A 25,947-nucleotide genomic window follows, 5' to 3' on the forward strand; every position below is an offset into this window, starting at 1 on the left:
GGGGCGCAAAAAACAAAATCGAACAAGATAAGAACAAAACGTAGCTAATGATGACGCGGATATATACAAATTTCGGCTCATTCGCGCGTACTAATTTAGAGTATTTTTTTCAAGTCCTCAGTTCGTTGGTATAAATCGTTATCTATAAGGCCGTCACTATATCTGGATTAGAATTGTAAGATTTGATAAGCAAAAAATGACAAGAATTCCATGTTCTGTAAGCTGAAATACAGCAATTTTTGGCTCGCTCGATGTGCTCGCTCGCCAAAATTTATCAAAAAAAAAAAGAAGATAAGAACAAAGCGTGATCGATAATGGCGCTGAAATATACAAATTTAGGCTCACTCGTGCGTACTAATTTAAAGTAATTTTTCAAGTCCTCAGTTTGTTGGTATAAATCGTTATCTATAAGGTCGTCACTATATCTTGATTAGAATTGTAAGATTTAATCGGCAAAAAATGACAAGAATTCCATGTTTTGTAAGCTGAAATACACAAATTTTCGGCTCGCTCGCCAAAATTTATCAACATGCTCGCCTCAGTTTGTTGGTATAAATCGTTATCTATAAGGCTGTCATTATATCTTGATTAGAACTGTAAGATTTAATAGGCAAAAAATGACAAGAATTCCATGTTTTGTAAGCTGAAATACACAAATTTTCGGCTCGCTCGCTGCGCTCGCTCTCGCCAAAATTTATCAACATGCTCGCCTCAGTTTGTTGGTATAAATCGTTATCTATAAGGCCGTCACTATATCTTGATTAGAACTGTAAGATTTAATAGGCAAAAAGTTACAAGAATTCCATGTTTTGTAAGCTGAAATACAAAAATTTTCGGCTCTCTCGCTGCGCTCGCTCGCCAAAATTTATCCAAAAAAAAAGAAAGAAGAAGATAAGAACAAAACGTGATGATGACGCGGAAATATACAAAAATTTTCGGCTCGCTCACTGCGCTCGCTCGTCAAAATTTATCAAAATTTATTACATTTAAATCACCCTCAAAAGACCCCTTTTAAGTGCTTGAAAAAGCATATCATGTGGACTTTTTTTAAAGTCCCTACCAGAATGGGGTTGGGGTTGAACACTTTTTCAGAAATTAGGGGCGCAATTTTCGCACTTGCCCCGGGCGCCGTTTTCCCTAGATACGCCACTGTTTATATTCTTGTCTTTGCTTGACTTTTTTTCTATCGATTGCATTTCTTTATTGTGTTTGTTTTTTATTTTATTATTAATTCGACTTGTCTATCAGGTATCGTTATTTCTTTTTGTTTTTCTGCCTTTGCTTAATATTTTCCCGCTTTTTCCCCGATTGCTTTTCTTTGTTGCGTTTCATCATCATGCAAGGAGGATGGGTTTGCAGTAATATAAGAATTTAAAACGAGATCCTACGTACTAACACAAATACTGCATGATATTTTTGTACAATTCAACAAACCACGCAACTCTCGCAGTGGGTCAGTTTATGTTTTTGTTTTTTGTTTTTGTTTTTTGTATGACCTCTTTCACACCCTAATCTGACGTCTGTTTAACAGGGGAAAGAGATGGGAGGGGTGCCGTTACTTTCAAACTGTCGGCCTCATGAGCGCTTACCTCTGAGCATCATTCTGATTTCTACCCTTGAGGGCACGTGAAATAAATCCATGCTCAAACTCAGATTCACACAAATCACGCATGTATAGACCCAGGCCTCTAGCTGAATGCCACGCAGAACTCTCCATATTATATATAATTAACAATACCTATAGATACACAAAATGTGACAAAAGATGGCGCTCTAAAGCGATGCGCCACGCTCTATGCTCTCCCGGGCCGAGTCAGGAGTTTACAGAAATCTAAACGCGAAGTAACCTATAAAACAGAACTCTGAATATTTGTGTCTTACAAGCACCGTGTTGTGAGCAAATAATACAATCTTGGCATGATACAATGCTCTGCATAGCTTCGCTACTCTCTTGCTGTACAAAGCAGACACGAGCAACTACTCTGGCGTTGGCGCGTGGGCACTGTTGAACGTTGCAGTATAGCTCCATGGTTGTAGCTTCTGTTACTAGTTTTTCTAAACAAAGAAAACTATATCAAAACACAAACAAAAATAGACAAGGTGAGCCATAAATGACAACAAGCAGTAACCAATCACATGGCTCCTGTCAGTTTAGGAACTACTCAAAATCACGTTTCTGACTCTTTGTAACAACATCAAACCTTTTGGTGATAATGTCTGCGCGCCACCCATTTCCCGTCATAATAAAAGCGCAAAATTAATGAATGTATGATTATTAATCACCGAATGAATTAGTAGCATAAATGGATGGATGAGGACGTGAGTGATTGAATGGATGAATAAACGAAGTATTCCATACATAAATAAACAAGCAAGTAAGTAAATGAATAGATAAATGATGAAAAAAAAAATGATGAAATTCTGAAATGAATAATTGCATAGAGAGACGATAGATAAAAGTGACAACACAGGCGCAGTGATTTCAAAATATTTCTTTGCAGTAAGCGACAGACAGAGCCCATTATAAATGACTCCGATATATGATGGTTATTCGATCCTTTTAACTTTCATTTCAGTCCCAAAATTCATGTATATAAGGCCTACAAACGTAAAAGAATGATAGTTACTGTATATTCGATGTAACATATTATTATCATCTTTATAGAAACGTATCTTGTTCCATTAATAAAAGGCTATGTGATGAAAATGATCATAGATCGATACGTGGTTCGTCGGGTTTCCTTAGACAATGGGTTAATGTTTTTCTATTCCTCCTCCTCCTCCCTTCTCTCTAGCACACCCCATTGATTTAAAAACATACAAACAAACAAACAAACAAACAAAAATCTGTGCACCTGGCGTTGTCCCGCGTCCCAAATATTATGTTCTTGGAATTCTCTAGCTGAGGTTTGATGACTCATCACATCATGCTTGTAAACAGACTAGTTTCTTTGTTTGTTTATTCACAGTTTAAAAATCACGAATAATGATACAAAGAATTGGAATAACAAGCTGAAGAGGAAGGAATGGATTGACTGGCCTGCCCATTTTGTGGACTTTCTTGGTTCTCCGACAGTCACGTGTAGAGTAACAAGGTGCAATGTCACAGCCACTCACCGCCATGGAAACTGGTTCTAAACAACCTCACCTGGCCCGAGTGTTTAATTTCAATTTCAATTTTCATTATCAATCTATTCTCATGATATATCGATGAAAAATACATCAAATAACATAACAAGATGAAATAAATCCAGCTATAGGAAGCATAATATTGCAAACAAATAGAACCTCGTGGTCAATCTATGAAAGTTGAAATCTGAGAATAAATGTTAAAGACATAATGATGCGCGAACATGGTCTCAACCCGAGCTATATAACAAAAGACTGTAACATCATTACTTCGACGTAAACTCCATTATAACTGGAACTTGACACGATAAAATCAACGAAACAAAACGAAATCTCGTATCACACAAACACAATATAATACATCTGTACAACAGATGTCTAATAACGTATACAAATTAGATAGGGCGTATATGTCTTTCCAAAAGATGCTTTAACCAGACAGCCAGAAAGTCTGCTGCTTATAGATTTGCCCGACATAACAACAGCTTATGCCAAGTGCGACACTAGAAGTATAGATAACTTTTTTGTGTGTGTATAATATGCAGGTGTGTGGAATAACAGGTTACCACATACTGTAGGAGGTCCTTAGCCTGCTAGAATTATTGATATCTTGTACTCAGTCAATTGCTATTTTGTATTCGTGTTGTCGGGTTGTTGATTCTATTTTTCTTTTCCCACGACCCCCCCCCCCCTACTTTAAGATTAAAATTTCTGTAACGACGCTTTTCATAGAAGTGCCTACTTTACTTTAGTGCATTTCTACAAACATGACGATATACAGAGTTCAATGACCGACATGTCTACACATTATATTGTAAAAAAAAAAAAAAAAAAACTGATAAAAAATGTATGACTTGCGCTTTATTTGTTGGTAATGATGCGGTTTAACAAAAATGGACACTCGAAAGACTGGATGCAGGGTTTTAAGATTTTCTTCAAAATGTCCCTATAAAAGGGTATCAATGTGAAATTAATTAGGTGTATAGCGTCGCCACGATTGATCTTGATCGCTTTATCAGAGTGGGAAAGAGAGAAGGAGAGAGAGAGAGAGAGAGGGAGAGAAGGAGAGAGAGAGAATTTAGAAGGAATCAGAATTACGAATCACTTCAGCTTTGTAAATAACGATACGGCAAAATGTAGAGGGGGAAATATCTCGTGCTGGATGGAAGTATGAAAATTAGAGTACCTTTGTGCTTCTGATTTCTTTCAATTTACTACAATCATCATATCAAAACACTTCGCATTCTTTTCCCGGTGTGGAGTGGTGGTGTAAGAGTGCCTTGGCATAGCAGATTTGCCATTGTGTTTCCCGGAGTGGAATAGTTATTAACGAGGTATGCGATTGATTGGCTGTAAAATCGCGCAGTTGTTTTTTCTTCCCTTTCATTCATACGACGCACAATGTGTGTGCATGTGTTTGTCACTGTGTGTGATGTGTGTTTCTCTACATCTTTGTTTCCTGGCCCACTATTGTATCGTATGCAGATTGTCAAAAGTAAGAATGCTATACTTATACTTAGGCCTATATTGTTTATTGCCCGTCCTCTTTTTTCCCCTTCCTTCCTGCTTCAACTTTCTACATATATTGTTGTTGTTTTCTTTGGAAGGTGCCGATCAGACGACGTAAGATTTTGAAGCTTTGGAATTAAGATGCAATGCGTTTCTTTTTTCTTTCCCCGTTGTTGTCTTTCTGTCCGCTACGCGGCAGTTTGGTGGTGTTGTGTTCTTTTGAGACAAAAATGAGCTGATGGATTTATCATACTTGAACAATGCAATTAGTCATCCAGTATGATGTATTTCCCTTGACTCCTGAGAAAAGTATTTATTTCTACAAGAGTTCGCGAAAGGAGCGAGAAACTAAACTTTCTGTCGCCCTGCGCCCAATAGGCAATCGTGCACTTTTGTTAGAGCAGTGCATTGTCACACTTTAGAAGGGGGAAAACGATCGCCAATTCTGGAACCATTTTGTGTCTTTTCATACAAATAAAAAGCTGCAATTGAATGTACTATTGGCGGAATAAAAGACACCATTTCTCCGTTGTTTATTGCGAAAATTGCACTTTGGTGAAGCGATGTCAATGAACGCACTTGAAATGGAGTGTTTCTTTTCATCAGTTGTCGAAAATCTCCGGCGAGGAGTGGTAATTTTTCATCACGCCTCTTTGGCAATCTGCAACTTGGGTTTTGGGGATAACAGCACTGGCGTCTACGATCCCGACGCTGGTTATTCTAGCAAAGAGTGGAAAAGAAATTGCCATAACTCCCAAACTTTACGTTGTTCTTCACTCATTAGAATATGGAATACTTGTGAGTTAGCCAGCGCGGAAAAAAAAAAGTTCTACTGCCCTTTCCAAAAGTCTGCTGAGAAGGGAAAATTACAAACGTTTGTCACTGGCCGCAGTTTCGGAAAGGAGTCAACTTTAGTGCACCGGCTTTCTGTCACTGTCTCTGACGTTTGCACTATATAGCAATCCGCAGATCCGTCTGTGTTCTTACCTTTATGGTTGCAGCAACCTTCTAGAGAGTAATGCACGTGGACAAAGTTGGATAAACTTTTCAGCTGGTGTGTTTATTTCCGGTAACTGAATTCTAAAGAATCGCGGAGTTGACTCTGATGATACTGTTAAAGAGAGGCTCGCGTATTCGTTTTAACTGTCGAATGCTTTCGACGTGTAGTCCTCTTGTTTCAGGCGGACTTTCACGGAGACGAGAAAGGAAGGAAAAACAAAATTGATGAGCAAGAAGACATCAAGAGACAAAAGGAGGACACGTTGGAGAAAGAGGGAAGAGTAAGCTGTGCTATTCTGAGAGCAAGCTTAGCTTAAACTGACGTTACTTGGATTAGCCGCGACTACACTTGGAAAACTTTCTGCATGCCACGCTACAGCGGTTGCTGCGCAGAAGCCCCGATGCCTTGGTTTGACATGTCGAGAGAATACTGTACGCTATCTTCAGTATTGTATTATCTTTAAGATATTCATCCATGTTCCCTGTACCCAGTCTTGATGAAGTGAATAAGGGAGTATGTTGAGATGGGCGGCTCCCTTGTAACACACATTATTTGTCGAAGTTTTTATAATGTACTTCAGCTGACGCCAACGACCTGACTCTCAGGATGAACTTAGGCCACCAAGTAATCAAGAGTATCGAGATGGTATTATAGAGGGAGGGAGAGAGAAAGAGATAGGTACATAGATAGATAGGTAGATAGACAGACTGACAGACAGACAAACAGACAGACAAACAGATAGATAGACAGATAGATAGATAGATAGATAGGAGTATAGATAAATAGGTAGATAGATGGATAGGTGGACAGATAGATAGATAGATAGGTGAATAGATAACTAGGTAGATAGATAGATAGGTAGACAGATAGAAAGGTATAGATAGATAGATAGATAGATAGATAGATAGATAGAAAGATAGATAGATGTATAGATAGATAGATAAATAGATTATAGATAGGTAGATAAATATATAGGTAGATACATAGATAAATAGATACATAGATAGAAAGATAGATAAATAGGTAGATAGATAGATAGATAGATAGATAGATAGATAGATAGGTAGGTAGACAGATAGATAGGTATAGATAGATAGATAGATATGAAGAGCTTGCAACCAAAATGCGCTAAATCCATTGAAAAATGATGGATTTAGCGCCTTTTGGAAGCAAGCTCTTCATATATAGATAGATAGAAAGTGAGAGAAATAGAGACAGACAGAGATACAGATGATGCCAGACAGACAAAGAGAGACAGACAGAGAGACAGACAGACAGAGACAGACAGACAGACAGACAGACAGACAGGCAGGCAGATAGACAGAGGGGAGACTATGAGTTACGGATGAAATAGATAAATAGATTGACAGCTTGATACTTCATTATTTTGTGTAGATCTTTCTGCGAAGATCCTTTCTCATACATCCATATTCTGGTCATTTCTTCGGCGAAAGGTGCCACACTTCGTGTCATGTCTGATGTTGTTGACCCTTGTTTCTCAGTCTCTGTTGATACGATAGGAAAGCCCCTTTCACTTTGTGATGATCTTTCATAGCGGTTTGGCTAACCTTCAATCCTATCACCAATATGCACTTCATCAACAGCATTGTAATTTTGTTATCCCTATTTCATCCATGCTTGTTCTGAGGTACACTTTATGTGTCATTATTCCTCTGCAGTTTTTCAGAGGTATTCATCACTGCTCCGACTTCTTGTATCCATTGCTTTATCTCTCAGTAAGAAGATAAGAAAATAAAGAGAAGAAGGAGAGGAATCAATTTTGAGGAAGAAAGAAAGAAATATTTCCTGTATACTCGTCCATCCCTGCTAAAGCCAAGTGACTCTTTAGTTCAACATTTCCTCTCCCTGACCTTTAGGCGATTGTATTAGTGACTGGCGACTATATCGCCTTTCTTCTCTTCCGGGGAAAAAAATAGAAAAGCAGAACTGAACTTGTGGTAACTGTGACTATCTTGTGCTATAGTACAGCAAAACACGGGCCATTCGAGTTTTGTCCGTTTCTCCATTGCGCGGACTGGTACCGCTTCTTCGTAATTGACTCAATAATCGACTTCTTTTTTTGCCTTTGTTGCTGATGCAGGCGAACATGATGCAAAACCCGACGACGATGAAGACGCCCAAGCAAGGCTTCGACTGAAGAGGAAGCTGCAGAGGAACAGAACATCATTCACTGCTCAGCAGATCGAGGAACTAGAAAAAGGTAACAACTCACTCAAAGTGTAGTAAGAGCTTGGTCGCTAAAATGGGTGAAGCGCCATTTCAAAACATTTTTAAAACATTTTAGAGTAAGTCCATCATCAGTTAGAACAAAATGAAACCTTTTCAGACAAACCTCGCTTGTTAAAGAACAAGGTGTTTCATTGAAGCTGTGATTACAAATGTCCCGTGTCTTTATATCATGCGTTCGGTGCTTTTCAGCAGCTTCAATCGCGAATATCGCAAATTGATATGAATAGACATAACTTGTTTTGCAATCACACTCTTCAAGTTTTCAAAAAGCAAAAGCTAGTCCGTCTGTACCATAATCATGCGAGACCAAGCAACAAATTACATCCGATTCACACGAAATGGAGATACTGCCTTATAGATCACTGCTTGCTTAGGAGATGAAGAGCAGTGTTACACAATATCTTTTAAGGAGGAGATACAGCTATTAAAGAAACTGAAGCCTGTTTTGCAATTCAGTCCTTCTTTGCCTTTAGAATGATCGTATTCAAGGCTAAACACCTTAGGAAGTAGTAATGTTTCTTGCAAAGCAAAAAGAGATAGAAAAAAGTTCTTCCCGAGTTCATGTTTTTTTCCTTTCCATAAAGTGTTTTGAAGGTGATTGAGTCGTACTCTTATATTTAAGGAGTTGGGATGGAAAGGACGTTTTGGGTTCATCTTATTCATTTCCGTGAATGTTTTTGATGAGTTTGAGTCGTGTAAGTCTTTGAATATAGGTGCGACTTTTCCTAATCGTGACTCGAATGGCTCGAGGCGCGCACCAGAGAATGACGTCATTACAAGCTAGATAGAATCGAGGTCCTTTATCAAAGACCTTCTTAGGCGCTTAGCAAAATGAGGGATAGAAAGTTGTTGGTTTTCCTCACTGAGCACACGACAAGATGTAGGAGCAGCTCTGTCTTAAAGGTGTAATTCCTCCTCGAAATCCAGATGTACATAGGCAAGAGTGCGGGGGATTAGGCATTTCAACACAAAGTTTCTCGAATTGACAACGGTACTTTAAATCTAGTGTATCTTTTTTGTTTGTTTTTTCTGTTCTGTTTTGTTTTGCTTTTTTATTTTTGCAAATTCTGATTGCGTAACTACGTGTGACACGTCACGTAGGCTGAATGGAAGCTGACACGCGCATGTGCAAGATACGCCTTTAACATGGGCAGAATTTAAACCATGAACTTCTGAGAACTAGGGAAATATTGTAAATTACACAAGGCGTTTGTATTGGTTATACATTGACAGTAACAGTGGAACAGTCGGAAACAGACGAGACGGAACCGAATGAGTTTTGAACAGTTCAAAATATATCAAGCGATGTGCATCATTCGTTTTATAAGTTGATGACATGATTTATACCCTCCAGTAACCATGATTCACCTCTGAGCTGACTAAACCGCACACATGATTATTGCTACGCTTTTGCGATACACAAACAATGCGGCTGGCTGCTGCAAACGTAAGGTCGTTTGTACACTTAGGTCATAGACATCATATCCTATAAACGCCTGGCAGGTGAAAAGTGAAGTTGGGCCTGAACACCAAATAAAAGGCTGGTTACGTGATAGCTCTCATCCAATCATTTTGATTAATATTTATGTTATTATTTCTATGTATTCAAATTATATACCTTTAAATCAGATAAAAGTTGATTGTGCATTCTATGGCAGTGAAGGCGAGGAAACGAAAATTTGTGGGCACCCACAATGATTTGCGCAAAAGGGTAATTGTCCTTTTAATGTCAGCGTCTTTGTTATGTTTTAGGATGGAACGTCAAAAGCATGGTAATTTGCAGAATTTGATATGCAAGTTGAAATGAAATCAAGATGGAACAAAGAGTAATAGGTAGTATGTCACTCTTACGATTTTACTTTCACAACAAACAAGCAGGCGAAACGGTCAGCCAGTGGACCAAAGATTCATTTCGTGTTATTCTTTTTTTTTTTGGGGGGGGGGGGGGGGTAACACATTTTTGAACTTCTAATCACTCATTCAACTTTCCAAGATAGCAACCAACTTCAAATCTCATTATATCGCATGCTGACTGCTTATGCAGCAATGCTACAGTTTTGTTTTAATCTATGCAAACTCTACAATGAAATATCTTTAGACGGTGACGTCATCGGTGACATCACAGTAGCTCATCCAGTTTGCGCGCTTTCTCTTTGTCGATACCATTGTGGAATGAAAGCTTGTGAAATTACAATACTATCATAGTTCTTATTGTATTCCGATTTGGTTTGGCTTTTTTTCATACTGTCCTATCACTTGTGTTCTCCTGGTCGGATTCCATCGTGATTAAATGTCTACAGTGAACTTGACCACGTAGAGAGGGTTCACTTTAAAGAGGGATATGATTGGGCTTTTAGTGTGTACGTCGTGGCGCAGCAATTCGTTGCTCAATTAAGAGAAAAGTAGCTGACGCATCTACATATTGATTTTTTTTCTTTCCGTTTTTTCTTGTAGGCTATCTCTTTATCAAAATCCCGTTCGTCTTTTCTTTTTCTTTTTCTTTTTAAGCTAAAAATGGTCTGAGTCACGCCAATTATTCATACGCTGACACGGCTAATCGTGAATCATAAAATACACTGAAACTAAGAATCTATCTGGTCAAAATGTGCTGTCCTTTTTCACTCCCCCCCCCCCCCAAAAAAAAAAAGACTGAAGTGTGAAGGAACAACCTGTGGGACTGTATGCCGTTCGCTGACTGCATAGCTGTAGATTGGCAGAGGGTACGAGGGGGGGGGGGGTGGTATCAGTCACTCAATGGATGACAAATAGGATCTTTCAACCGACACGATGACCAATTTAAACAAACAAGAAATATCTCTTATCAAGCAAGGAATTTTTAGTCATTGATGACTGTGCTGCGATTGTATATATGCCGTGGGATCCTATTCACAGGCAATGGTGCACAAAACAGAAATATCGTCGTCCCCACCTACCATATTGAGATGGATGAATATAAAAGACGAAGAACTGGAACAGATAACTATTGTTCGTTGATCTGTTGCTCCTCTCACTCGACAAAATAGATAATTTCACGCTCTGTGGGTACATCCCTCTTCTGAGAAGGCAAGCTCGTTGTTTCGAGAAAATAGCTTTTTCGTATCGTCATGCTCACTTTATACCTACAACCGCGACAGCGTTTGAGCGTTTGATTTGCCGAAAGCCCTTCGCTCACGCATCTGAATCATAGTCGTAATCTGTAACGGATCGTTGGCAGTTGATGGAATTCTGATTTAATATGGGAGGGGAGGGGGTATGAGAAATATCATCAGCGTGAGGTATCGTAGATTGCTACCAGCTCCTAGTTTCATATTATTTGATTCCGTTTCGTTTTCATTCTTCACATCCCCGTCAGAGATATGCGAACAAAATGAGTATTATGTGAACTAGTAAATGTGCATATTTTGCACACATGCGGGCAAGTCATATGTGGGAGTTTCAGCGTGTGTCGTTGTTTTTCAGTTTTCCGATGTCTTTTTTTTCCAGACATCAAACATCAGTTGAATGACACATATCTATACCTTTGACATATGTATTTGTCTTATGTTACGATCAAGCACGTACTCATGATCATGTTTCTGGGATTTTGTGTTTCTGTTTTCCACATTTTAGTTTCGCTCAGTCGACCTTAACATATTATCTGTCTGTCTATCTTCTGTCTGTCTGTCTGTCTGTCTGTCTGTCTCGAAGAGACATTTCTCTCAAAGCTTATTCGCTTTTTAGTTAGCTTTCTCCCATGAAATTAGAAATATCAAGTTAATATTGCATAGACATTTTAAAAATCTGTTTCGTTCCACGAGTTATTATGACATTGTATACAATGTCATACCTTTAAATATTATTGTATCTATTGGGCTTTATTTGCTTTCTCCAAAAGAAAATCTCTTTTATTTCATTTCATTTCTCATATAATTTCATTTCTTTCCATTTCCAACAGTGTGTAATTACAGTACAATATTTTGCATATACATAATTATACAAATGAATTGAGGCGCTTTTTTTAACAGGGGAAAAATAAAGTGTGATGTTATACAATCATAATGTGACCTTACTATGTGAAATAAAAGTTATTGGAAATGGAAGAGACTTTATTGGAATTAATCTCCTTGTGATATTGTCTTGTTTGCAAGACAAATAATAAATCCCAAATAATAATTACCAGTTATGTCCCAAATAATCATTACCAGTTATGTCCCAAATAATCATTACCAGTTATGTCCCATATAATCATTACCAGTTATGTCCCAAATAATCATTACCAGTTATGCCCCAAATAATCAATACCAGTTATGCCCAAAATAATCATTACCAGTTATGTCCCAAATAATCATTACCAGTTATGTCCCTAATAATCTTACCAGTTATGTCCCAAATAATCATTACCAGTTATGTCCCAAATAATCATTACCAGTTATGTCCCAAATAATCATTACCAGTTATGTCCCGAATAATCATTACCAGTTATGTCCCAAATAATCATTACCATAGCAGTTATGTCCCAAATAATCATTACCAGTTATGTCCCGAATAATCATTGCCAGTTATGTCCCGAATAATCATTACCAGTTATGTCCCAAATAATCATTACCAGTTATGTCCCGAATAATCATGACCAGTTATGTCCCAAATAATCATTACCAGTTATGTCCCAAATAATCATTACCAGTTATGAAGTCCCAACTAATCATTACCAGTTATGTCCCAAATAATCATTACCAGTTATGTCCCGAATAATCATTACCAGTTATGTCCCAAACAATCATTACCAGTTAAGTCCCAAATAATCATTACCAGTTAAGTCCCGAATAATCATTACCAGTTATGTCCCAAATAGTTATTACCAGTTATGTCCCAAATAATCTTTACCAGTTATGTCCCGAATAATCATTACCAGTTATGTCCCAAATAATCATTACCAGTTATGTCCCAAATAACCATTACCAGTTATGTCCCAAATAATCATTACCAGTTATGTCCCAAATAATCATTACCGTTCAGTTATGTCCCAAATAATCATTACCAGTTATGTCCCAAATAATCATTACCAGTTATGTCCCAAATAATCATTACCAGTTATGTCCCAAATAATCATTACCAGTTATGTCCCAAATAATCATTACCAGTTATGTCCCAAATGATAATTACCAGTTATGTCCCAAATACATGTAATCATTACCATGCAGTTATGTCCCAAATAATCATTACCAGTTACTGTATGCCCCAAATAATAATTACCAGTTATGTCCCAAATAATCATTACCATGCAGTTATGTCCCAAATAATCATCACCATGCAGTTATGCCCCAAATAGTCATTACCAGTTATGTCCCAAACTTCAGTGGGACTTTTTTAGTGTCATGTTTTGAAACAAAATTGGAAGTGAATGTAACATTAAGAAAAATGAAATATGTTGTTAGATACAATATTATATTTCCGTGATAACTATATTATGTATTTGACATGGCATTTATTTATTAATGGTTTAAAATTCATTTATTCATTAAAATATTTATCGCAATTTGCAGGATGCAGATACTGAAATTTCTTTTGAATTTTTTTACTTGTATAAAAAATCTACCAAAAAAGAGAAAAAAAATAAGTTTAAAAAAGAGAAAAAAAGGAGAGGCGCTGCATTACAGGTTGCTGTGCGGCTTAAGAAGTAATTATGAGCTTATTAGGCTCAACACTAAAATCAGTCGGTACCGGGAGCTAAATGAGGTCTGTTAATATTTAATAATTGATCACCTGGGAGCGAGTCTAATATGAAGGCGAGGCACTGGCTTCGGCAAGAGAGTGAGGCGCCGCACCGTTTGCTGGCGTACTACAACTAGGTATACGATCCTACCGCAAGCTCTGTGCCAACCGCGCACGCCTTGGCCTTTATGCCCAATCGGGAGAACGTTGTGAATAATTGACGTAGTCCAGGGAATATGCCGCGGCGATCGGGTATAGTCCGTGTACGCGCATGGGGAATAGACGAAGGGGGAAGAGGGTATTTTGACGCGATTTTAATGCCGTTCTGCAGGGATGTTTGTGTTTAATTCTTTGGAAATTGATTCATGATCATGAGACACTGCGTTGACGACCTAACTCGTCACATTTTTGCTATCGAACCGTCCGCTAGCCGTCTGTCACCCTTTATCGGAACTACTTACTGCTCCGCTGATCTGCGTGTGTTGTCATGGACAAAAGGAGTACTACGACTTGAAGCGTGGATAAAAGCGGTTCCCTTTTTAAGCTGTAGTTCATATAATTGTTGTATTTCGATGTTCTTCCTCCCGCGCGCTGTATTTTATAATGTGCGCATCAACTTTCGCGAAGCTATTTCATCGGCATGCGTTCACCGCAGACGATAATCAACAAACTCCGTCAAAATGTAGTGCTTAAAAGCAATGTATTTATACGTTGTATAATGTTATTGACGCAACATTAAATGACACTAATATCTTGTCGTATACATTTTAGTCGATAACTGGCAACGCTAACAACAACAACAACAAAGGTGATTTAGGGGCATTTATCATCAATCATGTCAGCATTAAAATAAATTGCACACTCACCTTCAAAAAGAACTAACGCAACAGATAGGGTTGCCGCTCTTTCAAAATGTATGCACTTTGAACCACAAAATGTGCTGTAGCTACATATCATACAACAAACACAGAGCAAATTGAAATGATTCCAGCGTGTGGTGATATGTTTGTTTGTGTATAAGTGTCAACAATTTCATATCACAACTTCACACTATATATACCGCAACGGTGAAATTTGGTTTTTACGCTTAATAACATAGCTCTGTAGTATCAGTGTAGTAGATTACTTCGTTGACAAAACGCATATTTCGAGAGGTTGGGGTACAATCACTGTGGTAAAATGAAAATTCTGACTCTGTGTCCCGTACATCTCATCTTCAGCATCATCGCTATCACAGTCATCATCACTGCCATTCTTTGTTCTTCTGACATATAATTCTTCACTATCCCTTGTCAACGCGGTTGTCATGGTTTCATGAATAATGTGTCATGTAGCGCTCTTTTCGTACAATGTTGCACTTAATGGCGCCCGTTGTGTATTTTCTGCTGACTGAGGGCGCACTGCATTAGAGTCACGCAGGCGTTTCATAATGCATTACACCTGATGGCCACTTAAAAGGCTAGAGTAAAATCGCGCTTGCGTTAAAATTTTGAGTGCCACTGCCGGAGATATGAAAAATTTGATGTGAAAATTGGTACATGCATGTATGTATGTTCACTTTGGCAAATTGTCTTCTCCTTATCCCCCCCCCCCCCAGTGCTTCCCCGCCCCCCCCCCCCCTCTCTCTCTCATCTTCTCTTCTCTCTGTCTTTGCGCAGATGCTAATATCAACCCCAATGGAATGGCTTATAATTATTTTGTAACATATAAAATACCGCAACCAAAGGGAAGCGTGTAGGGGAAAGGGGGCACAATTGCCATTTCTTGTGTTTCACTCTGTGTGTGTGACTCATTATCGTCATTCTAGGAATCTGAAGATCAAGATGAAACGTCTTTTCATCTGACTACGTTATAAACTCGCCCACAGTGTTCCCACAAGACTATCCATTATGAAGCCTATCATTTTGCCTTGGTCTTCAATTTCAATATACATAATTATGTAAAGATGCGTAATAATTATGTATTAGGCCCTTGCTCCGTTCTTGACCATCCAAGCCAGATCTTAACCCAAACACATCCAGATATACAATTTCTCACACAGTGAGTACCATTATACTTCCTTGTCTCGAACTTGTATGCATGATGATAATTATCTTGTTTGATTATTTTTTTTTATTTGATTTATTGTTCAGGCGTGTGATCAATAATTGACATTTGCTTTTCACTTTTTTTTTTACCTGAATGACGATAAAATTCATTGTAATAGTTTTGTATCTTATACCACATTCTACATCACATGACAGGTTTGAAATCTGTTTACTGATAATAACCAGGTTGGCTTCGTTTATATCAGGTGAGGGAACTTGGCATTCGTCCTATAGTTCATACTTGGCTTCCTTTATGCACTAAGATAGCGTTTTGACGTGAAATTATGTTTTATGAAGAACGGGGCACAAAAGCAACATGGGGAAAGCCAGAAGCTATACACAATCTTTGAATAGGATGGAGGAGGGAGGGGGTATTTTGATTCAAATGCCGATTTCTTGATCAGGTAATCCTTACATTAAACATCAATAACTTTATTGCACATCAGGGAAGAAGAACATAAACAAATAGCCACGCTGTACTCACGTCCAGTGGATGCCTCAATCATTACTTATTAATAGATCATGATTAAGTTCAATCCCATTACTTAATCGAGTTGGAAAAAGGTCCCTTTGTTTTTTTAGGAGCAAGCGCCCCGCACTCTAGCTGCAGCGTCCAATGGTATGGCCATGTCCCTGTTGAAGTCCATGGCCAATGCTAGGCGAAGGTGACAACGGTGTGCATTTGCCCGCGTAACGCGATTAACGCCGACCCCGCGGGCCGCTGGGTCTGGCGGATTCTAGGCGGGAGTCGACCGAAGCCGAGGCGGCGACGAGACGGCGGTGGGTCGGGAGACCAATCGTTAGATAGAATTCTGTCCGACGTGAAAAAATTGTCAATCATTCTTTCTATATTATAGATCTGTGCATACATACATTCATACGATTCTTGTACACACATAAAGATATACATGGCTTTATACGTACACACAACCTTACATACAAAACATCCATCTATCCATACATACACATACATACATACATACATACATACATACGTGCATATACACATATAAATATACCTACTTTGTACATACATGCATAACGACAAAATATGTTATAAAGATAATGTACACACATACACCATACATACACATAACGCATAATCAAATACACACAACATAAACACACACAATTCATACAAATGGTAATGGTATAAGACATGAAGAGTTTTTCTCTCAAAAATAGTTACGCGCCATTTCCTTACATTTTAAAGTAGGGCCTATAAGTCCGTCATCTCAATAGAGCAAAAGAAAACCTTCCCGATACTGCCGCTTTCGATGCTTAGGCCTAAAGAGGAATATTATTATTAGACTATGATTAAAGATATCTCTTATGTTTTATCATTTTCTGGTTTTGTTTGTTTGTTTGTTTTTTTTTGTTTTTTTAAGCAGGTGTACTGGCACATATCTCAATTTAGTGAACAAGAATAGAGCTAACTCGTTGTACAATAAAAACGTTGTATTTACGATGGAGCATACTACATATATCTTCGAGAGAAAAGCAGAAATGCTCCTTTTCTCCCAGCATGGAATGTGAAATACTTGAAAGGATGCTGATAATTTACAAGATTATGATAGCGGCTAATCAATGTTTGAAGGAGCTTGCCCATTATATGCCCTGCAGCCGCGTACCAGTAACATGCCGTGTAATAATAATTCATCTAGAATCAACATCACAATCACGCCAGATGTCATGAATGACAAACGGAATGGTGGATCCATACAAAGTGTATAAGGCAATTATGTATGACAATAAGCGAATATACTTTTGCTACTTGAAGTGGCTGTTACAGTCTTTACTAATTCGTTATCACAGTCATAACATGCCGGATATCTAGCGAAAGCTGCTGTGTGTTCTTTTGATTGATTATCAAACCGTAGAGTGTGAAAAACTCACATTGATAATGACATTATTTATCCTGACGATAAAGCTTGCTACTTCTACTTTTACTTCAACTGCTTTAATCTACAACTATTGCTAATTCGAGGAGAATTAAACCATCATAAACTACCCCCACTCAACGAATAATGATAATGATAATGATAATAAATAAGAATATACAATTCTTTGGGTGCTGTTTTTCAACCGTTGAGAGTAAGTTTTCCTTTCGAAATAAATAAGCGCTTGCGTATGGATATTTACACTGTTCTCTTAAGTCATTTCATTATAGGAATGTAGGAATGATGGGGGGGGGGGGGGGGGGACTTCTTTTGCAGTGGAGTGGGCACGATTTGCTGCGACAACTTAGTCATAGGTGCTGCTATATCATCGCAGGAAATATACCGTGGTGGGGATCATCCGTGCGCAAACTAATCGGCACACGTACACGCGTGATATAACGCACGGTCAAGCCAAGGTCGCTGTATAATACGTGTCATATAAGCTCATCATATTGGCTCAATTATTGGCGAAGGCTTTGGATGACACCTCAGTTATTTTTTCTTTCTTTCTTTCTTTCTGTTTTTTCTTGCTTGGTTTTGGTCGTCTTGTTTTTTCTCTCTCATTGGCATGTTCTCCTAGTGAAATATTCGGAAAGTGTTTGTGGCACCAACGTACTTGTTCTCCGCTTTCTTCTGGTTTTTATTCTTAGTTCATCATCTTCATCTTTTTTCTCCTCCTCTTCCTCCTCCTTTTCCTCCTCCTTATCATTATTAGTATAATTGTGATTATTATTATTATTATTATTATTATGATTATTATTATTGTCATTATCATTATTATTATTATTATTATTATCATTATTATTATCGTTATTATTACTATCATCGTCATTATTATCATCGTCTTCAACATCATCATTATTACTGTTAGTGTCGTCAAAATTTTCTGACTTTCTATACAACTACTCATGATTATGAAAATAATTATTTTGTATCATGTTATCATCGTTATCATCAATATTTACAGGTTAAGAAGTGATTTAAAAACAGTTGTGAACGAAGTCGAGTTATATACTTGTAAGATATTTATCCTAATAATCATTATCATACTTACACTTCTTTTCATCTTCCAACAATACAAATATGAGACAGTCGAAATTGTAGCAGCAGAATCGCTAAATTATTATTGTCAATGTCATTATCTAGACAATCGGGGGGGGGGGGGTCACTACGATGCTCTCCTCGCCAAAATGACATGCTCTTTTCGAATCTTCGGCCAAAGCTATGACGCTATAATGAACTTGAGATCTTTCTTTCTTTCTTTCTGTGTTTATTCTATTAAGCCACTCTATCAGTCTATGAAGTACTATGGTAATTGAATGTGGAATAATATTACAATACTGATATTGTTATCTCTATACGAATATGTATTATAATACAGTGTATAATGCAATATTCCTATTGTTATCAAATGCTTGTCTCTGAGAGAATATATTACATTCGGTACAGAGACTAGCATAATAATATATGGTAACGATGACGAGCAGCGAGCGAGATCACGAACGTGGACTCGACGGGGGCGCTCGGCGGGGCGTCTTTCCCCGACAGTCACACTGAAAGGTCCTGGCCTCTAGCTCACCGCGACAGTCTCCTGTACCCACACCCCAGCGTCAATTTAATCAGTCAGATCAGTCGAATGCTGCCGGTCCTTCTCCTCTTCCCCTCTCTTCCTCCTTTTTTATTACAAAATTCATTTTCTTTTTGTTTTGTGCTACCAGTTGATTTCTTTTCTTTCTTTCTTTTTTTGCTCGCGCTTAATTCGTTGGATACTTCCAGGTTTCCATGATGCGCGTCAGCGGAAGAAGTTCATGAATATTGATGGATTCAATCAATCGAAAAAGCTATGGACGCCTAAACAGTGGCGGTTATGGACACACTTAGTGAACCAGACACAAGTGTGAATCCATTGGTCATGTCAGCGTTAGTTAGGTATGACCATTACGAGGAAGGCAGCTCTTGTGCTTTGTTTTTATCATATATATGATTTTTTTTCTCCTTTTTTCTCGATTCTATGACTTTCGCTCCCTCCTTCCTCTGTCGCTATCAATCGCCATACTTTTTATCTCTCTCCCCATCCCTTCCTGATCACGTGCTCCTCAGATTATTCTGATTCTCGTAGTCTAACCAACGTCTGATCGATGCCATGTTAGCGAAAAAAAAAACCCAAAAACAACAAAACTTACCGGTGTGCCAAATACATCAAGGCATAAAACTGTTTTGTTAATACCTCGACTCAGGGTTTCTTCCAATGCGTATAGACTGTCATGGAATCTTAAGGTGAATGGCTCTGGATCGATTTCCGCAGATGCTTCGACATTTTGTGTTTTGATTGTTTGAAAACAGGATTGCATAATGGATTTTCATATCAAATATAATTTCTCTCTGTGCGGTCAAGTCCCGTTCTTTATCAACCATGCCTTTTTTGAGTAATACCTCTTCCAGGGCTATCATACGCTATAGAAGTCTGATCTTGAAATGTATTTCCGCGACAACACAGCATCAAAAAGAGCAAAGTTCGTAAATAGAAGTTCATGATTATATTGAAAAGCATCAGGCATGATGTTGCATACCATTCGCGATTCCCACCAATCTCCCTGATTAGAACAAAATAAATGTCAGGGTTCGTTGTCGAGGTAAAGTAATTGTTAGAAAATCCAAAACAAAATACACAGCCGAAGTTTGATATCCAAAAACGAATCATACTATCTTTGTATGTCAATAGAGATGACAGATACACATAATGTCGATCTTCGAACAGTTTGACAGTGGAGCTTAGTAGTTAGCTCCATAGTTTGACCAATCCTTTTTGGTAGATAATTATCGTCACAGCTTGCAAGCTTCACAATAATCCGCGAAGTGTCAGTGCAGCACTAACGAGTTATTAGATAATTCAATAACAAAAATGCAGCAATATTTTTGTGAGGGTTTTCAGTGAGAAAACATGTGTTCATGCAAGATGGATATTTTGCTCCTATATCATTGACTGGTTTGAAGCTAGATACTTTGCACAGTGTATGACGCGAATTTATACGAGGAAAATGTGCATTGTGGTGACTAAATAATAGATAAAGAATGTTATTCCATTCGTGTGGACTCTTAAAGAACAAACAAACAGGAAAACACGAATAGTATTTATATCTGTTTTTTTTTCTTAGGAATTGTTATCTGTGTAGTAGAGTATTTTTCTGTCTTTAAAAGTCAAGATTATTGGTATTTGGTGTGACATTTAGATGGTAAGGAGGCCATGTTGCCATGGCGACGAGGCAAGTCCGGTACTGCGGCTTCTTGCGGTTAGCATTTCGCGCGAACTCTCATCCAATTAAGACCCAAGGTCCCTTGCACAGCTCTTTGGAATATGAGAGTGCGACCAGTACATCTTCACTCCTTGCTTACCCCTTCCTCCCCCCCCCCTCATCTTTCCCCATCTCGTCAATACTCCTTTTCTTCTTCCTCCTCCTCCTCCTCCTCCTCCTCCTCCTCTACCTCTTTTTGTTGTTGAGGGAGTTTCGCACCTTCATTACGCCTGACTTCGCGGGTGATATATTGGCCGGTGATAGCTCGGTACACCGAGTCCCTCCAGCGAGCCGTCGGCAGCACTTGCTGTTCTTGAGTAAAATCAGGGAGCGCGGTGCGAAAGACGGACGGCAAATGCAAATTTGTTGGCATCCATACTTACTACTCGTGCGTTGACATGAATGTGTACGTACGTTACGAGAAGGAAGTTTGACATTGAGGCTGGTGTTTGTGATAATCTACTCATTTTCTGGAAGACCAGTACAAAGGCTTATACTGTCCGTAAGGTTATACTGAACCAACAAACTGTTCAAATAATTCAGTGTTAAAGACATACAGTTTTATCTTATAAAAACGAAGGAATGACTGTAGGTGAATCTATTCACCGTGGCAGCCAGATCGACATAACTCCAGTAGTGAAGCCATGGTACAATCATGTCAATGGGTATGCGAAACTGAATGGTCTCAATGTATTGCACTTTTGATAGAAAGAGCGAGATGATTCTAAATCATGATGCCAACGATGGTGATAATGTTGATGGTGATGTTCTTCTTCTTCCTCTACTTTTTTTTCTTCTGTTTCTTTTTCTTCTTCTTCTTCTTCTTCTTCTTCTTCTTCTTCTTCTTTTTCTTCTTCATTTTCTTCTTCTTCTTCTTCTTCTCCTCCTCCTCATCTTCCTCCTCCAACACCATCTTTTCTTCTTCTTCTTCTTCTTCTTCTTCTTCTCCTCCTCCTCCTCCTCCTCCTTCTTTTTTTTTCTTCCTCTTCTGCTTCTAATGTCACAATGTGCCTGGTTGAAACCGTTTGCTGACTATTGCCTGTCACCTGGGGCGAGCCACAAGGGGTCGGCATCATTTGCCTGTTTTCTAGTTTTGTTGTCTGAGTATGATGATAACGGTACACTGGAGATGATGATGATGATGATGATGATGGTGGTGATGATGGTGATGGTGATGATGGTGATGATGATGGTGGTGATGATGATGGTGCTGATTATGCTGATGGTGATGATTGTGCTGATGGTGATGATGATGATGATGATGATGATGCTGATTGTGGTGATGATGGTGAGGATGTTGACGATGATGATGGTGATGGTGATGATGATGATGATGATGATGATGGTGATGGTGGTGAAGATGTGATGGTGATGATTGTGCTGATGGTGATGATGATGATGGTGATGACGATAATTGTGATAATGATGGTGAGGATGTTGACGATGATGCTAGTGACTGATATCATTATCAAAATCATCATTAGCATCATCATCATCATCGCCTTCATCATCATCATCATCATCATCACCATCATCATCATCATTATTGATATCATTATTAATTATTCGTTGTATATCTGATCAACTTTGAACTAACACCACGAATGGATTGTAGGTAAATCGAACGCTTATCAATGGCTAACGTTATATAGGACTAGGTTTACTTCACTCGCACGCATGTAGTTGCCAGCCAGCCCTGCATGTAAGTCATCCCTGGTGGATGTGCCCCGTGATTTAGAGACAGTGAAGAAAGACACACACACACAAAAAAGGGGGGGGGGAGCGGGTAAGGAACGACAAACGGGTATTAGCGGCAGAGGGTCTTATGACTCATCTCAATGCATTTGCTGATTAATTCCATTTGAATCTCAGTCCATAATTATGACGTCGATTGTAGGGCACAAAAGAGAGTATTCATTTAATTGTATATGACTATTCGTGTATTGCATATTAATACAATCCCTGTATATAGAAAGATGGAGAGAAGAGAGAGGGGGGGGGGCGGGGGAGGGAGGGAGGGAGAGAGGGAGAAGGAGAGAAAAAGAGGGAGAGAGAGTGATGTATACCCAAGTTCCCATACAAAAATAATTCTGAAGTTATTTCTGGTCAAAACTTTGTTTTTATACAGATCTGTCAAACTCGGTTCAGAATGACTTATTTTTTTTCCATCATGGACTCTTTGAAAAGCATTTCTTTTTTCTTCTCTCCTTTTTTTTTTTTTCAATTGCAAAAGTTATGATTTACCAAGCGAACCCGAAACAGCTGAATGTCATTTTGAGCAAAATCGACTTGTTCCAAATCAGTGACCACATTCATAGTTGTTTGTTTATGCTCTTACAAAATATACCGGTCTGATTTTCGATTGTCCTAAGGCGCACCGTCAAATATCAATCTTCAATTTCTTCGGAGTATCAAATCTTTTTGATGAATTTAACGCCTTTGTCCCGCTTACGCCAAAAGAAATATTCGTACTGACTATAGAGAAAAATTGTTACAACGATATAAAGAAGATTTTTGTTCTTGGTTTCGTGTAAGTTACACAATAATATTAATTTTGTCCCACTCCTGTATAGTTGTTTTTCGTATGCCTGGGTTCCTTTCTTTTGGATGTTCTTTTCCTTGTCCTTAATCATTGCAAAATTTGATTTTTGGTGTAACTTGCGACCTATGATGTAACGACGTATAGCTTCAAACGTTGTAAACTTATTAATGGGATCAGCCTCGAAAGGCCAATGGCCTACTATTTCATTTCATTTCATTTTATCTCCAACACTATTACTCAAATTGTTATGACAATCTCCGTCACACACTTTTCAATTATGATTATGTACTTACCTGAAATGATTTTGGTTTGTATATGTATATCTTGATTGATTGTCTCTCTGTTTGTTTTTTTTACTGAATTTGTGGAAATAAACTTGACAATGCTTGAGTTGAATGATAAATTGTATTGAATCGAATGCGCTGTACCTCTCTCCTCATACTCAACATCGAGTCAGTATGTGTGTAAACCTTATCTATCCGTGGATACGATACAAGGGATTACCGTCTCAACATCTTACTAAATTCTTTTCCAAGTCAACAATTGTCAATCTGACTTTGACGATTGAAGTGCTGCTTTTCAAATTAGTGCATACGTGGCGTTTCATAGTATTCAATCGCGCGGCAACTGTCTGTAACCACTTGTTTTGGACAGACAGTCTTTCTCCCAGGATTTCGTACAAATTATCATAATTACTGTCAATTTCGTCATGCTCATGTCCTTCGGGATGACGACCGTTGTATGTTGTTAATAAAATCATGTAATGATAAATACATAGTGATATAATAATATCTAAAATATATTCGCATCGGTTGATTTGCTTGACTTTTCTTATTTCGTATGTTTTGTACAATGCGGCGTAATAATGTTCCGTAAGGGGGGGGGGGGGGGGCAGAATCGTACAAGTTCGTTCATTGAACAGCCCCTCAGCTTTCATTTTTTTTAAATGAAACAACATTTGCGTCTTTAATGTGTATGTTGCACATTGAATATACTATTTACTTGTCTTTCGTTATATACATGTATATTATTTGGAAATGTAAATAAAAATGAATGAAAAAAGAATACATCATCATATCAATCATCTAAGAAATAATAGTCATTTCACATACAAGATTTCACGTTTGTGCCATAACGATCATACTTCGTCTAACTCTTTTTAAAGTGAGAGAAAAAAAAAGGGTGAGAATGTCAGAATTTGTCAGATTCGATCTCTTGATCTTAAAATGTATGGAATGCGATGTGGTTCAATCGATCAAATTTTCCTCCTGTATTGCTCCCGCAGAATTCGAGCGAACACATTACCCAGACGTCTTTGCGAGAGAGCGACTTGCACAAAAGATCGATCTACCGGAAGCAAGGATACAGGTACGGTCTATTTGTCACATCGATCATTGAAAACCAGCTAGTGGACAAAGGCGAAAATTATTCTTGATAGTTCTTCTCTCCCTTTTGAATCGCAATAATTCTTTGTAATCGAAAAAAAAAATTCTGTAGTATTGTAACGTTTACCTATGAAGATGGTCTTCTGTATTTCTGATATAGGCCTACACTTGTATTCAGAGTTACTTTTAAAGTTTGTCTTTTGAACGGCATGTACTACACATTTGAATCGTTTTGCGTATGCATGATGAAATAACACCTGTCTTCGTTTTGTATTTTCATGGGATAATATTGCAAATTTTTAATAATCGCTTACCTACTTAGACTGTTTTATTCACACAATATTTCACTCAATTACTGTTTTTTTAAACTGACTTTGTGTTTCATTTGTGTATGAAAAAGAAATGCAGAAATGAAATTAGTCAATCAGCCAATCAATCAAAACTGTCTGATGTGTACCGCACGCATTCGGTCTATTATACCTACCCCGAGCGTTACTCCCAATGAAATAAATCTCAATCGCTACATTTATTGGTCAATAAAATCTTCAGCAACGAATAGACAAACGAACAAATAAATCAATGCACAATACATTGATACCTATGATATTCTCGTTGTAGGTGTGGTTTTCGAATCGTCGTGCCAAGTGGAGACGGGAAGAAAAGCTGCGAAACCAGCGACGACAGCAGGCGGAGGTGGGCAGCGTGCACTCGCAGTCTTCCAACCACCTCTCAATCAGCGGCGGCTTCAGCAGCAACAACGTCAGCGTGTACCAGCCCATCCCGCAACCGTCCGCGGCGACCATGGTCCCGCGCACCGCCGCCGACTCATACAGCGCCATCCCGCCCATGCCAAGCTTCTCCATGGCCTCGGCGCCCAACCTCGGCATGCAGGCGGTGTCGCGCGACACCAGCTCGTACACGCGGCTGCTGCACCAGCCGTCCCACGGCTACGACTCGCTCTACTCGGCTCCACCGAATCACCACTCGCTGTCTTCGCACGGACACACCGGCCATCCAGGCATGCATCAACCGCACATGAACAGCGCTTGCAATAATGGTAAAAATCACGTTTCTTCATCTGTCATATATTTCATCTACTAATATAATCTGTGATATTTCTT

General features: G+C 38.5%; 1 protein-coding gene across 1 annotated transcript in view; it reads left to right on the top strand.

Moving 5' to 3' along the window:
- The window catches only part of LOC139708078 (paired box protein Pax-6-like), a 91,831-nt gene that overhangs the window by 64,755 nt on the left and 1,129 nt on the right, over nt 1-25,947 (top strand). The window contains exons 4-6 of the mRNA XM_071620060.1: nt 7,740-7,859; nt 24,727-24,809; nt 25,445-25,883. Of these exons, the coding sequence (XP_071476161.1) occupies nt 7,740-7,859; nt 24,727-24,809; nt 25,445-25,883 (642 nt within the window). The remainder of the gene's footprint in view (nt 1-7,739; nt 7,860-24,726; nt 24,810-25,444; nt 25,884-25,947) is intronic.

Source organism: Diadema antillarum, unplaced genomic scaffold, assembly GCF_040938485.1.
Source record: "Diadema antillarum isolate AM-2024a unplaced genomic scaffold, OU_Dant_1.0 seq00001299_RagTag, whole genome shotgun sequence".
In the NCBI taxonomy this organism is placed as follows: domain Eukaryota; kingdom Metazoa; phylum Echinodermata; class Echinoidea; order Diadematoida; family Diadematidae; genus Diadema; species Diadema antillarum.